This window comes from Psammomys obesus, unplaced genomic scaffold, assembly GCF_907164565.1.
Source record: "Psammomys obesus unplaced genomic scaffold, mPsaObe1.curated_primary_1811, whole genome shotgun sequence".
NCBI lineage: Eukaryota > Metazoa > Chordata > Mammalia > Rodentia > Muridae > Psammomys > Psammomys obesus.
The window spans coordinates 3933146-3950075 of record NW_026593947.1 but is presented as its reverse complement, the minus strand read 5'-3'; the positions used below and the strand labels follow the sequence as shown (position 1 = coordinate 3950075).

The window sequence follows — 16930 nt, the reverse complement described above, 5'->3', positions numbered from 1 at the left end:
TTCCAATGCATGAATTTGGGGAGGGGGGGATACAGTTCAGCCCCACCCCCACCTTCGTGGCCTGCACTGTCAGAGCCAGCAGGATTCTGGCAAACAGCTCGCCCATGCAGAAGGAACCAGCGCTGGGCGGCCGGGAGTGGGGAGCACTCCCACGCTCTGATGTGCAGCTCAGTCAATGGGGGAAAAGCTGACCCAGGAGCCCAGCGGAAGCCATGAAACTCAAAAGGCCCTTTCGGAGCCAAGTCCTGTTACTTAGCAACCCAACAGGTAGTGAGGGTGGTGTGTGTCATGAACAGGAACTTGCCAGGGAGAGGGACCAGGTACAGCAGATGGAAGTGCACAGGACCCCGGTTAATTCAAAGATCTGATCAGCGGTGTATGTTCTCCTGTGTAAGTCTGCCCCATTACACTAGCAGGCTGCTTATGTGAGATCAGAAGTACTGAGGTGAGGTTCTCTAGTCCTGCTCAGACTCTACACGAGCTCTCAACCTGTCCCAGCTTCTTCTGGTGTTCTCGTGGAGCCCGTGATACCGGCAAATGGACAAGCTCTAAATCACCCCGGAAGACAGTTGTTAAAGAGCCTTTTACATCTATTCCTTTCTTTGTGTCCACACCAAGTGGGTTCCAGGGCTGGACTCAGCTTGTTGGGTTTGGTGATAAGCAGCCTTACCCTCCGGGCATGTCTGGCAGGGAGTTTTTCTAGACTGGGTTAATGCTGTCATGTGGGCACCGGGTTCTGCGGGTGGGGCTCCTGGACTGTACAGAAAGGAGAAGGCCAGCTGGACACTAGTGCTCTCTATTTCCTGACTGCAGAGGACCACGGGACTCTACATACTCCTGCTGCCAGCATATCCCTGCCACGAGGGCGACCATACCTTCAAAACATGAGCTGAACCAAGCCCTCCTTTCCCTAAGCTGCCTTTATCAGCACTCGTCACTACAGTAAGAAAAGTCACCGATAAAGGGCACGCCTACTCAGTGACAGCACACTCCCCTAGACCTGTGTGCCCGGCCATCATGGGCCAGACATGCCCAGCTTCTGGCTCTCAGGCAGCCACAATCAACACTCTCCACAGCAAGTCGCACGTCAAGTGAAGGGCCAGGTGATCAAAGGCTCCAGAAGATGCTGCCCATGGCCTCCTTACCCTCTGCTAAGCCCAAATCTGGCCGAGATGGTAGTGTGTCTTTGCCCACAGAGCTGGAGAGCCTTTCTTTTCTCAGTTCTCGAGGTCAAATCCTCAACCCATCAAGGCACCGGAACTCAAAACACACCCAGAAACAGACATGCCTACCCTCACCATCTAAGAGGCGTCCAATCACACAAGCCCTGAGGTACCATCTCAACTTGGCGAATTTCTTCAAACCCATGCCAGGCCCCATGTCCTTTGCTAACGGACAGCAGTGACTCCACACCTCACGGTGCAGGCCATGTCCTGCAAGATCCCCTCAAACCCTCCGTTCCTTAACCTCCTGACCCCTGTCTTTTGTGCCCCTCCTTCCCCCCCTTGCCCCTCATCTCTCCTGGTGCCTTCCTGCCAGTCGCCTTGTACCCCAGGCCTCATGAAGGACCTTGCCTGCCTGTGTGGGCACTTCCGGCAGGGGCTCAGCCCCTCACCTCTGCGTGCTGTCTTCTCAGGGCGGCCGGCCGGCTATGTTTAACTCTGTACCCCTGTTGTGGTCACTTCCCAGGCCCTGAATCCCACCCACTGCTTCTCTGTCAACACTTCTTCCCTGACATGCTGCCGTCAATCTGTCATGCTTCCTGCTGGCTGTGGTCCCACTGCAGAGCACCGCCTCACCCAAGCCCCATTCCATTCACGAGTATGTCCGGGGAGTCAGGGTCAGTACTTGAGATGGAATGTGTGTAGAGCTGAGACCCTCGCATGCTTCCACACACAACACGGGTACAGGAGAGTGGAGGAAGGAGCCAGCTGCTTCTGGGCACGCCAGGCCCAGCGCTCTTACACCATAATGCCCACAGCTCCCTGGAGAGTGTGGCTGACACACTCTGCTGTACACTGAGACCCAATCAGGGATACCTACCAGCTGTAAAGCATCATGCTGTGTCTGTGATCACACCCAGAGCAGGGGCCGTTGAGATGGCTCAGCAGGCAAAGGTGCTTTCTGCCCAAATGGATGACCTATGACCTCAGTTCCGTCCCTAGAACCCAGTGTGTGTGGGGGGAAGCCCAACTCCCACAAGTTAACCTCTGACCTCACACCCATGCCAAAGTGTGTGCACATCTACAACACACACGTGTGTGCAGACACACTCAGTATCTTTTTTAAAAGAAACATAGAGGGTGTCTGTAGTCAACACAGTGGTACCCACCAAAGAAGCTCCTTCACAGTGGGGTCCTCCTGGACCCCAGATTAGGTACACACAAACTCCTGTTTTCACAGCGAGCTCCTTTATTAATCGAGGAAGACGAGTTAAAGTGGCTGCTTCTGACTCGGGCAGAAAGCGGCCACTGACCTTGCAGGTGTAAGTTTTAAGAAAAAGGGGGAGGTCTGTGTTAGAATGGGCTCGGGTGCGGTGATGCAATTGGGCGTGCTAATTAGGTGAACCAAAGGGGCTTTTGATTGCTGGGCTTCAACACTTTGATAGCTGGACGTTGGTAGCCAGCCTCAGGAGGAGGAGGAGGCCAAATAAAGGACCAGAGCTCAGTGGCTAGCTTTGAGGATGTAATGGACCGGTTTTCAGCAAGGCAGAGGGAATGAGGGGGAAGGGCAGGGCCTGCTGGAGCCATGCTTGCCAGGCTTGTGCTGGCCAGAGAGCCTTCACCCACCTTTCTGCCACACTGGATGTCAGGGTGCTGCCACCTTTCAGAGGTGTGCAGACTCCAGGCAGGTATGGGAGTTGGCAGGGCTCCCTACCTGCCAGGACCCTAACGGCAAAGCTGCTACCAAAGCTGCTGCCAGAAGCAAAGTCTCATGGGAGGAGGGTGCCAGTTGCTTCCCGGACCTGGATCCTAGCAGGAAGTGCGCACTCCACCTTTTAAGAGGGAGGAAGCCTGCTCAGAAGAAACAGGCCACATGCCCAGGACGAGTGAGCGGCTGGAGGGTACAGGTGGAGCTTGAATTTTAATTAAACTAATCACAGCCTCAAAGGATACATGGGGGGGGGGTGTCCACGAAAGAGACAGCACAGTGACTCCTGAGTTCCCCACTAACCAGCTCTTCTGGCAAACATGGTCACATTGCTGAGTGACTGAGTTGAGAGATCAGACTAAAAAAAGGCCAAGCAGGGGTGAAGGGAAAGCAGGACGAAAGGTATGGCCAGAGCCCTCAGGCTTCATTCTGGGTGCAGGGGTGAAAGGATAGCCAAGGAGGAGCAACAAAGGCACAAGCTCAAACAAAGACAAGGGAAGACCCAGGCAACGTTTGTGGACCTAAGATGAAAGAAAGTCCAGGCCACCTCTCTGGTAGGGTGAACTCAAACCTGAAAGGACATGGATCTGGACTGGCCACACCTGTGCCCGGACAGCTCTGGGAGGGTGATGAGGACTGGACCGCACACCAGGGAGCCGAGGTGCTCCCCCAAATCCACAGCTCTCACTCAGGGTAGGAAATGCACTTTGGAGTATGTACAATCCAGGTGCGTGGGTCTCAACTGCAGAAGCCTGAGAACCCCCGATAAACCAGGAGGAAGCTGACAGCAAGGAGCCAAGACTCGGCTTGGGCAGGAGCCTATGGACAGGGGGATCAGTGTGACGTAATCACGAAGCCTCGCAGCATGCCTCAGACTTCCTACTATACCTGGCTGCTCACTTCCACACACAGTCGAGCAACGTAGACATGGCTCAAGCTGAAGACGTCCCTGCGTTTCTTCATATTGAACTGACCTCGAGAACGTACACACGGACATTCTGGGGTTCTGTGAGAATGGAGACACTCTGGCAAGATGGAAACGGTGCTTGCTGCCAAGCTTCACATCCCGTGTTCGGTCCCCGGAACCTGAAGGAGAGAGCTGACCCCTGTAGCTGTGCTCTCACCTCTCCCTGCCCCCCAACACATATCATAAATATGAGGAAGAGGTTTTTGTTGTTGTTTTTTGAGACACGGTTTCTCTGTGTAGCCCTGGCTGTCCTGGACTTGCACTGTGGACCAGGCTGGCCTCGAACTCAGAGATCTGCCTGCCTCCCAAGTGCTGGGATTAGACGTTTGTATTGCTATCGCCTGGCTTTAAGTGGAATACATTTTTTAGACAAATTTTAAAACTTGCAAGGGGGAGTTTTTCAATAATTAAAGATTTGTGTTACTGTCAAATTCAGAACAGACATAAGAGCTCAGCAGCTTCTAGATCTGTCCCCACTTCACACCCACACAACAGAAACGTAAAAAGCTTTCTGTGCCAGGAAAATAGTCAGCACAATTAGAACAAGTACAAGTGTGCTGCCCAGGTGACTTTTTAAAACGTCGAGTGTGTATGGGTATTTGGACCGTGAACTGTGAGCGTGCCTGACGCCCTGGGAGGCCAGAAGAGGGGGTCAGAGCCCCTAGAACGGGAGTTACAGATCTGAGCCATCACGTGGCTGCACGAATCCATCCCCGATCCTCTGGGAGAGCGGAAGTGCTCCTGACTGCTGAGCCATCTCTCCATCCCCAGAACGTAAATAAACCTTATAGAGAACATTTATCCGAGGGGCAAGCTTGAAAGAAACACACACACCACACTCTCTCACACACACTTTGTTAAAGAATATTCTTTCAGAGTTGACATCATACAAGGCAGAAAAACAACTTAGACTGTATAATAATCTTCGTAGAAATGTTTTATATATTAAAACACACAATACTGAACTTAATAGCCCTTAAGAATTTAATGTAATTTTAGAGCCATTTCATTTGGGATGTAACTATTTCAAAGAAACGTCCTATTTGGGAATTCATCTAGTGAGTAGGTGTTAAAAGCAGAAAAAGAGAAGTTGAAAATTCAGGAACAGGTCAAAAATCTAACACTTTATTGCATCATTCATGGCAAATGCTTAGTCTATACCTAAAAAGGATACACAAAGTATGAAAAAACAAAAACAAAAGTTTTAGAGAAAAACTGTCTTCATGGAACTTAGGCAAATCCTATCAGAATGCCGAATGAAGTCATTTTCCTATGATTCACGTCTATGAGACCAGCTGAGGCAGGAGACATGAGTTCAAGGCCAGCCTACACCACACACTGAGCCCTTGTCAAAAAAAGGGGTGTGTGTGGGAATAAGTTCTTGTAATTTCTAGAGACTAAAACCCCACCCCACACGAGAGCTGACCTGTGCACCAGAGCCAGGCCACCATGTTTGTCTAGCGGGAGACAGAGGCCGCTGGGCTCTGCTCTGTGAGTCACAGTTATGACATTCTTCTTGGAAAATGTGGAACTGAAAGAAAAATTCCCCCAAGTTAGTGTGCACTTTTTGTCTGTCCCTGAGCAGCAGACACTTGGACACGCCGGCACACAGGCCTCTGTGGTCAACAGCCTGCATGACTAAGGAGGCCACCAGTCTTGTTCCTGCTTCATTGCCCCCAGGGCACCCTGGGAACAAGAGTCAGCCCTGGGAGGGCAGGCGGTCCGCTCCTGGCTGCCCGCCGCTTATTTCCGCAGGAAGACACAAAACCAGTGATTTTGTTAGCTTGAAAGGAAAGCACGTCGGGCCACTGCCACAGCCCTGGCTTTTCCAAGCGATCCCAGGGACAGCAACTGCGTGCAGAAACACGAATGAAAAACCCCAAAGCCACCGCACCCTCCGGAACTTCCTCCTACAAATGCCCAAAGAACACCCCCAGCTTTGGTGAATGGATTATCCCAAAGAGCAAACCTTCATGTCAGACACACTCAAACCCACAGAGCAGCCGGCGGAGGAAGGGACGCACACCCCAGATGAGGGGACCTCCCCGAACCCCACAGAAAGGAGCATCTCTCTCTTTTCACGAGCTCCCTCCCAGTGGAGCAGCTGCAGGTGAGATCCAGCCTCTGAAGGGTGAAAAACAATACCCCTGAGCTGAGCCATTGATCCTTTCAACACTCCACTCACAGATCTTAACGTACACGCTTTTAAACAACACTTCAGAAGGGATTCTTTTTATCTTAGAAGTTCATTCTGCAGTCGGCTTCAGTAGTGACTCAAGCAAACATTTAGCCATTTGGGCAAAATGTGTGTTTGGTCTATTTTGTGTGTGTGTGAGTATCTGTGATCACACTATGAATGTGTGACATGAAAAGATCACAAGTCATAACCCCCGAAACTATGAGAGGAAGTTCAAAGCTCCTGAGGCAGGGTCTTACTCTCTTCCCGTGCCCAGCGCTGGAGATCAAAGCTGAGCCTTGCGCATGGTAGGCAGATTCTACGACTGAATCGCACCCTCCCAGTCTGAAATAGTTGGGGAGTCACCAAATGGACATTTTGTTATAAGGTACGAGAAAAAAAAAAAGAGACATAAATAGAGTTAAGATGGAAAGTAGGAACTAGATCAAGGATGGCAGGTGTGCCTCATGCCAAGACCTGGGTCCACTCTCTGAGACAGAGGGAGGGAGAGAGAGAGAGTCACTCTAAATAGCTGCCAACTGATATTTGACAAGGGTGCCAAAACAATTCAATAAAGAACAGTCTCTCCAAAATAATAGTGCTACAAAAGTGAATATCCACAAGCAAAAGAGCAAAGCAGGTACCCCACATCATTCTGAGCATAATTCAGGATGTCAAGAGCACAAACATAAGAGATTTAAGGATGCAGCTCTGTGATGTCTTATACTGATGTCAGCCCAGGTTCTGGGCTTGCCCGGCGAGGGATATGCCTATGGAGGCCATGTGACAGCTGCTCAGACTGCACCCTTGAACTGTGCCCCAAATAGACCATCCTTAAGTTGCTTTTGTCAGGGCATTTACCAGAGCCACAGGAAGGCAAGAGGAGCTTAGAGGAGAAAACACAGGGCCACCATGCAGTGAGCCTGACTTGTTACCATCTCCTAGCTAGGATGTCAAGAGCCCAACGACAAAACGGGGGGTGGGGGGCATCAGCAGGATGCACAGGTGTTCTGCTTGTAAGGAGAGTGGAAACTCAGTTAACAACTAGGAAACAGGTACCCAGAATACACAAATAGCTCTTACAATTCAACCACAAGACAAATAAGGATTAGACTCGCCAACGGGGGCTGGCTGGGGAGGTGGTTCAGTCGAGAAAGTGCTTGCCAGGCAAGCATGCGGACCTAAGTTCAATCCCCGAAACCCCAGGAAAAAATGGCCAGGTGTGGTAGTGCATGCTTACGGTCCCAGCACTTATGCTGGTCCTGGCCCAGTCGTCCTTCTGTCCGCACATGTGTGCCTCTCGATGCTGCGCTGTTGCGCTGCATGCCCCGCGCCCCGAACCCTGCACCCCAGGCCCACTGCTTCGGCAGCTGCTGCAGGCCATGCCTCCGGCCCTTTGGTCTGCTCGGCGCTCCAGCCTCCTGCAGCCCCCGGTGCCCTGCCCGTGTGGCTGTGGCTCTCTGCACACTGAGGGAGACAAAGCCTTTGTTGAGTTCTTGACGGATGAAATTAAGGAAGAAAAGAAAATCCAGAAACATAAGTCCCTTCCCAAGATGTCTGGAGTTTGGGAGCTGGAAGTGAATGGGACAGAGGCTAAACTATTGCGAAAAGTTGCTGAGAAAAGATCACTGTCACCTTCAACATCAACAACAGCATCTCTCCAATGTCTGATGGTGAGGAGGACCCCCACATAGGCAGAAGGCTGAGGAGCAGGAGCTGGAACTAACATGAACTCCCAATTTTGTGGTTGAAGTTACAAAGAGTGATGGCAAGAAGACCCTCATACGGGATTGTCACTATCCTGAGGATGAGACCAGAGAAGAAGAGGCCGAGGGTGATGTTTTCTCTATGAAGGGAGTTAGCTTTCAGTCCGTTGGTGACTCTGAATGGAGGGACACTAACGATACACTCAACACAGATTCCCTGGCCTGGGCCTTGTATGACCACCTCATGGATTTTCTTGCTGACCGAGGGCTGGAGAGCACCTTTGCCAATGAGTTGATGGAGCTCAGTACAGCCCCAGAGCACCAAGAATACATCACCTTTCTGGAGGACCTCAAAAGCTCTGTCAGGAGCCGGCAGAACTGTCAGGGACTGAGGGCCTTAATTTAAATGGCGAGCTTGGCCAGCGAGCAAAGCTACCTAGACATCAGAATTGTGCTTTCAAATGGCTGTCATCCTGATATCATGGGAGGAAAAAAGCAACTTTAACATTTTATTGCTGTTAGGCTTCCATTTACTATTTATTTGTTTTTTTTCCTGTACAAATCTGTGATTTGTAGATTTTTGTATAACATTGTGATAGACAATAAAATTGATTTTATCGCCAAGAAAAATAAAAAACAAAAACAAAAAAAACCCGGCCAGGTGTGGTGGTATGTGCTTACAGTCCCAGCACAGGAGGGGCGGAGCGGAGAAGGGGCAGAGCAGAGAAGGGGCGGAGCGGAGGAGGGGCGGAGCACAGAAGGCCGGCCAGCCAGCCTAGCCAGTGAGAGCCAGGTAATGTAATCAATCCTCTAAACATACCACAAACACCAGTGGTGAGAACCAAGAAATACACACCCAAGGTCGACCTCGGGCTCCACATGCATCCGCACAAACAGGCACATGGACTGGAATACACTCGAACATGCAAACACACACACACCCCCAAAGACAATAAACATTAGGACAAAAGCTCAACTCCATAAGCCACTGGAGTAGCCCAAATCTGAACAATCTTAGACCCGCTCTGCCCTCAGTAGACTGACTAAAATCAAACCCGTAGGCTAGAGCAAGTGGAGGGGACAAAAAGAAAACCCCAGCAGGTCACACACTGCCTCCGAGACGGGGACACGGTGCAGCCACACAGGAACATGGTAAGGGAGACCCTGAAATGTAGGAGCCCACAGCTCCACCCTTGGGGTGCACACCCAGGAAGAACAAAGACTACGTTCACATGAGGAATTACAGTTTGGGCTATTATTCCAAAATGTAGTTACAACTGAAACGCCCCTCAACTTCCTACAAACACGTAGTATGAATTGAGCACCTATTCAAAATGCCCCAAAATCTAAAACTTTATTTTTAATGATATCACATTCAGGCGTGGTAGTATAGGTCACACTGGAGACAGAAAGTCCAGTTCGGGCTACACGCCAAGGTCCACATCAGCCTGGGGTACTGAGTAAGACCTTGTCTCCAAAGGAGAAACACATTCTACGGGAAGCAGAGAAGGAGCCCAGCACGGCACCAAGCCAGTGGCCAGCACAGCGCACCACAGCTACCCAGCAAGGCAGAGTCCCTCTTAGAGAGCCCGCTGCCACCAGTCTGCGACCACCCTACCACACTGCCTGTCCCTACCCGCCTTCCTGAAAGGCTCCCTCTCTAAGCTCTCACTCCCACAAACCTTCAGGACCCCCGCCCCCAGTGAGGGAGGTCCTGCGCACCTCAAGGTTAGGTCAGAGTTCAGCTCCTCCAGGTTACCTGAGACAGCACAGCTCCGAGTTTCAAAGCGTTCTCAGGAAACCCAGAGCCCATTCACACAGGACGCTCAGTATTGTTGAAGGAGGTTACTCATAGCAAGACCGAATCCCCTCTCCCCCCATAACTCCCCCCCTTTTTTTCAAGACAGATTTCCCTGTGTAGCCCTGACCGTCCTGGAACTCACTCTGCAGACCAGGCTGGCCTTGAACTCAGAGGTCCACCTGGCCTCTGCCTCCCAGGTGCTGGGATCAAAGGCGTGCGCCACCACCTTGGGCTTCTCTTTCTCTTTTAAAAAATATTTATTTTTATGTATGCTTTTATGTGTGCTTTGTCTGCATGTGTAAGTACCCCCAGGTGCACGCAGTGCCCACAGAGGCCCACACTCTTCTGAGTGTGAGATCCCCTGGAGCCATCTCTCTTGAGATAGTTCTCATCCCGACTAATTTTCACTTGTTCTTGCACCATGCTCTGGAATCCTGTGTAAATCTTGTTCCCGTGATCACCACACACCTCTTTCTCTCCATCTGTCATGCTCCCTGCTCCTCCCAGGTCTCAGGAGACTGAACTTACTCATCTTTTTATCCCAGAGGCTCAGTCAGTGTGCTTGTGAACTAACACCTGGCGTGTCTCACTGCCCGCCAACAGAGAGTACACGGGAACCGTCACTGCCTACTACAGCATCCGTCCTCCGATGCAGTCATCCTGTCCCCCAGGATACACACGGCAGAGTCAGAAACACACCCGACAGACATGCCCCTTCATGCCCACCCTCAAGAATGATCTAAAGTCTCAACAGACTAAGCTATGCCCAGCGACCCACTCTCGGGTACGTGTGCCCAAGAGAAGAGGAGGAATATGGATCCACACACACAGGAAGGCAGATAGAGAGGTGGCTCAGGGGGTAAGAGCACTTGCTGCTCGTCCGAAGGGGCAGAGTTCAGTTCCCCGCACCCACATGAGGCCGTTCACAACGCCAGCTCTTCGGAATCCGAGCAGGAGAGATCTGCAAGGTGTTGAGGTGTCCTTCCCTCGTGTCTGCGTGGGTGTGTGAATGCGCCATGTAGAAAGTCGGTGTGCTGGGGGTGGGTGACACATGTAGCCGTGTCTGCTACACTCCCCACACATACTTCACTGACTCTCCACAACGCTAGGCACATCCCCAAACTCAGCAGCTGCTCTGCCCTCCTGAAGGGAAGATGTTAATCCCTTCTGAGCTGAGCATCTGTCTTGGTTAGTGGTCCCTGTCAGCCTGACACGCCCTCAAGTCCCCGGGGAGGGAGCTTCTGCTGAGGAACTGCCTGGAGCAGGCCACCCGTGAGCCTCTCCTTCTTCCCTGTCCTCCCTGGGTGACAGATTAGAACTTGAAAGCGTGAGATGAAATAAGTGCTTTCCTTCCCCAAGTGCCTCTAGGTCAGGGTTTTATTACTGCAGCAGGATGGAACTACAACAGTGCCCCCCAAAAGGCAAGCACCCCCATTCACCCCCATTCACCAGCAGCAGGAAGGAGGGGTGAACTCCAGAAGGAGCCTGGCTGGAGGAAGGTCCCTGGAGGCATGCCATTGAGGGAGGTGGCTTGTGCCCTGCTCCTCCATCTCTGTCCCCTGTGCCCCAGCTGCTGAGGAGGCAAAGTGCTTTACTCCACCACCAGCTCTGCCGTGACGCCCTGTCTCACCTCAGGCTCCAGCAGTGGGCACTCTAAAACCACAAGCAGGTGTCCGTAATGTGACCAAAACTTCTCCTGGACGTGCCAGCACACTCTCTGTCAGCAAAAGTACAAGCAGGCATGCTTCTAGAAGATTCTTTCACAACAGGCACCAAAAACTCTACAACTATACAAAAATCCTTCCCCTTGATGCTCCTATGCTGGTTTCAAATTAAGGGTCAATTCAAGGACGTGCCCACCAACTAAGCTTCCAGAACAGGCACCACAGTGTTGGTGTAATTGCAAAATTATAAAAAAGCAACAGGGGTCGGTAAGATGGCTCAGCAGATATGGGTGCTGGCTGTGCAAGCCGGAAGACCTAAGGCCCACCCCATGACCCGTACTGAGGAGGAAAGAAGGGCTCACAAAACTGTCTTCTGATCTCCTCATGCACAACCTGTCACACGGGCCCCACGCCTCGGACACACGCACATACGGGAACAATTGTTTAAGGCCACAGGCTCAAGGCTGACCAGAGGGGCCAGCAGAGTGTTACAGAGCCATTAAAACTTTACAATCTTAAATTTCAATGAGAAATGTCCACAAATCATTACTGCAATTAAGAGTCAGCTCATCCACCACGATGAGCTCTTATAATATACAGGACTTAAATATTTGGCATCACAGTTGGTTTTCTCTGGATAATAGAAAATTGTGGAACTAATGTATTTTAATACATTTTTATTTTCTAAAATGGAGGTGTTTATTACGCTGTTAAGAAAAACACAGAGGGGCCAGAGAGAGGCTGGCGCAGCGGTTCAGAGCACTCGCCAGCTGCTTTTCTAAAGGTCCCGAGTTCTGTTTCCAGCACCCACATGGCGGCTCACGACTGTCTGACAATGTGTTCTGGTGTGCAGATGCACGTGCAGAGTCCCCATGCACATAAAATGCATAAATAAATAAGCCTAAAAAACATACAATCACAGAGTTTAGAAATGAAGGTGAGTAGGCCCTCTAGAGCTGAGAGAGGGGCTCTTATGCAGGTCCTGCAGACCCGTAGCCACGCCCCCTGGCGTAGGAAGTCCCGCCTCCTGAAAGGCCGCACTGTGCTCTTCCTGCTCCACCCTGCCTAGGGTTGGTCTAACAGTTCACTCCTGTGTTAAGATTCACAGAATAGTAATCCCACCCACGCCCACCTTGAAAGGCAAGTCTATGTACTAACGTGAACATCAGCCCGGGACGGCCGAGAGCTGACAGAAGTTCTGGTGACGAGATGCCTGTGGACTTGCCGGCCCCGAGCTGTCAGGCATGGCTGGCGGATGGCATCCACCTGGCCAGGGCTCTCCACCTGCCCCCACAAGGAGGAAGCTCAGAGCCTCTTCATCTGCGGGAACCATACTTCTCCGCCACAGAGCCCGTGTGAGCATGGGTGTGACAACGCACAGATGTGCAATTACTGGTGAGAGCTACCTGGGACCTCCAGGATCCCCCAGGGCAGCCTCGGGACACAGAGCTTCCAGGAAGCCAGCAGCACTGCTCAGCTGTTAGGCGGCCGTGCCCGAGATTGCACTGCGGCTCCCCAGTCCCAGGCTCCTCCTGCTGCCACACGGCCTGGGCCTGGCATAGGCCCAAGACAGAAGGCGCTGCTTCCCGGCTCCACAGGAGGGCCACCTCGGGGGTCACAGACCCACTTAACTCTGGCCTTAAAAAGAAACTTTTTTTTTCTCTTACTTATGAGTTGAAAAGGCTTCACTAGATGGTATTTGCAAGATTCACAACTGGTTAGAGTTCAAAGGATGTCTGTGGAGTGCTCAGCCATAAACAGGACATTTATGTCACACCTCTGACAGAAAGGCTCAGGAAATATTCGGAAGAGGGGGACAGGAAGATGTAAGAGCCAGGTTGGGGAGGACTGGGGAGGTGCAGTGTCTTGTGGGTATGACAGGACCACCACACTCAGGGATTCAGGAGACCAAGGTCAAGCCGGGCTACATGCCAGCATGTATGGGGGTCGGGCACAGCGGCCCCACCCCTAGCTAAGGAGCCATCTACAGTTGGTACCTGCTAGGAAAGAGTCAGTGTTCTTTAGGGATGTGGTCTCTGCTGGGCTGACCATGCTCCAGTGGACAGCCCCACACCCCTGCAGAGATGCGCAACATAAATTAGACTCAGAGGGTAATGAGAAGCGAGAGAGAACAAGAACACAAAGTTGGGAGGCAGATGAGAGAAGAGAGAGACTGAGAAGTGTTGAAGGATGAAAGAGGATGTAAATATGATCAAAATGCATTCCAAGCATGCATGAAACTCTCAAGGAGTATATATATAAGACAATTATTGTAAGAGTTAAAGATGAACGACATTAGTAAACCAGCAGTAAACTAGGTGTGGGGGTGCACACTTTTAGTCCCAGCACTCGGGAGGCAGAGGCAGGCGGATCTCTGTGAGCATGAGGCCAGCCTGGTCTACAAGTGAGTCCAGGACAGCCAGGGCTACACAGAGAAGCCCCGTCTCAAATAAATATACACATACAAAAACACGATAATAATCCAGCAGTAAACTCTAAGGATAAAAATTCAGTGATGTTAACTTCCAACCCCGAATGCTTCTCATCTTCCCAAGGTCAGGCTCTACTGGAGTCCCAGCCGGTCACCACAGAGACCCAGCAAAGCTGGAACAGGAGACCCGAGACGGCGGTACTCCCTGCTCCTCTGCCTCAAGAGGTGATCGCAGGCCTGCTTGGTGGAGGAAACCTGAAGGTCAGAGGCCTGAAGCACAGCCTGCCTGAGTTCCACACTGCTCCCAGGAGAGCGTGGCATGCTGCTGGTGATTCGCACTGTGGGAAGGCAAGTGAGGCTGACAGCTTGCTGGGCTATTTTAGGGCTTCAGCTCCAAGTCTGGACTGTTTGCTCCCAGAAAGCATTTCAGTTCCCAGCAAGACTGTCCACACAAGGGTTAACACGTGCCAACCAGCCTGCCAGTGTTTATAAGTAAGTCTTCCCAAGGGGACCCATACCTCAGAGCAGAGCCTGAGAGAAGCAAGGGGGCCATTCCCCTGCCGTTGCTGGCTGGGCCTCGCTACGCATGCTCCATCCCACAAGCTGAAGCCATGGAGAATAGGGATGAGGCTGGGAAGCTCTGAACAGCCTGGAGGGCCCGGATTCTCACCAGTAACCACGCTCTCTCTCCGGCCCTCCTCTTCTCAGCACCAGCGTCTCTCTAGCATGTGCACTTTCTCCATGGAGCCACAGAACTGCTCTGACAGAAACTCAGCACAGAGTGGAACCCAATATGCAGCTCTTTCCTGCCCAAAGACTCAGCAAAGGTCTCCAGGTCATCAAAGGAGTCAAGGGAACAAGCAGGTGCATTCTCCCCAAGAGAAGAAATTCTCCCAGCTCAACCAGTGACAGCAAGGGAACTGCCCTGCAGGCCTTCCTGCACGCTCAGATTCGTGCACAGACACGGCTGCTTACGGTGGAGCAAGCCTGCAAGTTCCATAGCAACCTCGAGCTCTGTGCAGTCCTCACTAGACCACAGCAGACACAGCGAGTGCAAACGATCTGTTAGGAACCCTGAAAACAGATCAAAACACGCCCCCCCCCGTATATCTGTTAAGAATCGGGGCGGCACAGAAGGAACGAGAAGCAGGTTGCGTTCTCGAGAGCCCGGTGCCGTGGGTGGGTAGCTTGGCAGGCTGAGACTCTCAGCTGAGTGCTGCCGCAGCCGGACTCCTGATAAACACATCCATCTCCGTCCACACCCCGGGCTCCAGGATCTTTTCTGACCACCTGGAAGTCGGAATCTATTTTAAGCTCTGATAAATCACACCCCTCGTGCTCAAGAGGCTATCAGCTCTGTACCTCTATCCTTTCCCTGTGTTTCCCTCAGGGAGATGGTTCCCTGAAGAGGAAATTCTAAGTTAGACCTAAATTTAAAAGAGAAGATCACGCATGGAGCAGAACAGCACTGGCCATGAATACCAGCACACAGCCACCAATGCCTTTGCCAAGGCACCTTACAGTGGCTCTCAGGTACAGGTGGGAACTCGGCGGCCCTGGCAGGAAGACAGATTTGAACCTAATGCTAGTGCCGGGTAATCCTGGTCTTCGTGCTGGGGACATCTTGACATACAGGTTACTAAGAAGTAAACTACTGTCTAAAAGTCCTTTTGGGGTGTTTGCCCTTCTCAACGGCCGAACCTCCATCACTGTTAAACTCAGCCTACCCCAGCCTGCTTTGGCCTGAGACCTACGAGCTTTGCTGAGTTCTGCTCTGCAGACTTCCATCTTAAGTGCTGCAAGATCAACACGGCATCACACAGGCTCACAGCAGAAAGACTGCCACGCCAGGGCACTGGGCTGGTACAGTCCCAAGAGCCAATGTGGAAAACAGCTGTCCAGGGCAGGAGGCCCTTATCGGCACACTGGGAAATGTAGGACGGTGCAGAAGGGCGATTGAAGCACGTTAACCACAGCCAAATGCTTTAAAAACAGACCCACTCAGAACCCTGAAGCGTGACGGTAAAACTACCATCCAGCTGCAACTTTGCCCATGCAGGACACAGCCTGGCAAGGCTGCATGCCACTCCCTCCAGGGCCCGGCCAACGTTTCCCATCTCCAGCTCCCTGCGGCAAAGTTTCCAGACCCAGTCCCTGGGGCCTGCGTTCTCGAGTGTCGCTAAGCATACACAGCCCAAAGTGTGTGGTGGTGGTGGGATCCTGCAAAGGGCACTCCCTGGTACCCATCTGCACTGGTTGTGTGCCAGGAACACCCGCCTGCCGGGAAGCGCTGGGGTCAAAGCAAAGGGCTGAGCTGCTGCAGAGCGGCGTTTTAAAATTCGACTCTGCAGAAGCGAGCCAGCAGCAGCCTGAGGGCCCGGAGTGGCAGTCGCTGCGCTCAACTCCAGTCACCTTCTCCAGACAACCTAGGTCTGGGCTACACACGCTGAAAGTAACGCGGACTCAGAGCACTTGCCCTGGCGCCGCGCAATCACCCCCCGCCCCTCCCGGTGCTCAGCGAGCATGACTGGCACCACGGGAAGTTTCTCAGGAAAACGGAGCTCAGTGAAGATGCTGGGGTGGCCTGGCACCGGGCTCTCACTGCGCTTCAGCTGACGCCGGCCTCGGCCTTGACCCTCCCTGCCTCGGCTCAGCAGTGCCAGGCGTCTGGACACCCTCCACAGGAAGGCCACTTCACCTGACCCCACAGGTGTGACACGGTCGGAGGCGAAAGCCCCTGGCAGGGGCTGGCGCGGGCCCCACCCACGAGGAGCCTGGGACCACCCCCTAGGCAACAGGACCGTCTCTGCCTAAGTCACCGTCTGCTTCCAGAAACACACGGGCGCGGGCGGGAGGGTCCGGAACTCGCCTTCAGGCCGCACCCTGCGCCCCTGAACCCCCGCGTCCCCGGGCGATGCTCACCGCCGGTGTCCTCGAAGCGCGGGGGCGGGCGATCCCGCAGCACGGCGCTCCAGCCCCCACCGGCCTCCGCCTCGTCCGGCTCCAGGGGGTCCGCGGCGTGGGGCGGCGGGGCGGCCCCCGGGGGCGCGGGGCGCTCACGCTCGTCGTCCGAGGAGGCGGCCGAGGAGGAGCGCGAGGCCGCCGAGGTGCTGTAGAAGGGGTTCCCGCCGCTGTCCGGGCCCGACTCGCCGAACACGTCGTCCGAGATGTGCAGGCTCTCGTAGCGCGCCCGGGCCGCCTCCAGCAGCGCCGGGGCCTTCCTCCGCGCGCCCCCGCCGCCCTCGGCCATGGCCCCGGCCGCCGCCCGCGCGCCCGCCCCCCACAGCGCCTCCCAGCCGCACGCGCCGGGCCCC

General features: G+C 53.2%; 1 protein-coding gene and 1 pseudogene across 1 annotated transcript in view; one reads left to right on the top strand and one right to left on the bottom strand.

Moving 5' to 3' along the window:
- The window catches only part of Pgbd5 (piggyBac transposable element derived 5), a 56219-nt gene extending 39337 nt beyond the window's left edge, over positions 1-16882 (bottom strand). The window contains exon 1 of the mRNA XM_055617597.1: positions 16539-16882. Within this exon, the coding sequence (XP_055473572.1) occupies positions 16539-16866 (328 nt within the window). The 5' untranslated portion in view covers positions 16867-16882. The remainder of the gene's footprint in view (positions 1-16538) is intronic.
- Positions 7304-8126, top strand: LOC129684408 (complement component 1 Q subcomponent-binding protein, mitochondrial-like; annotated as a pseudogene).
- Positions 16883-16930: the final 48 nt, after the last annotated feature.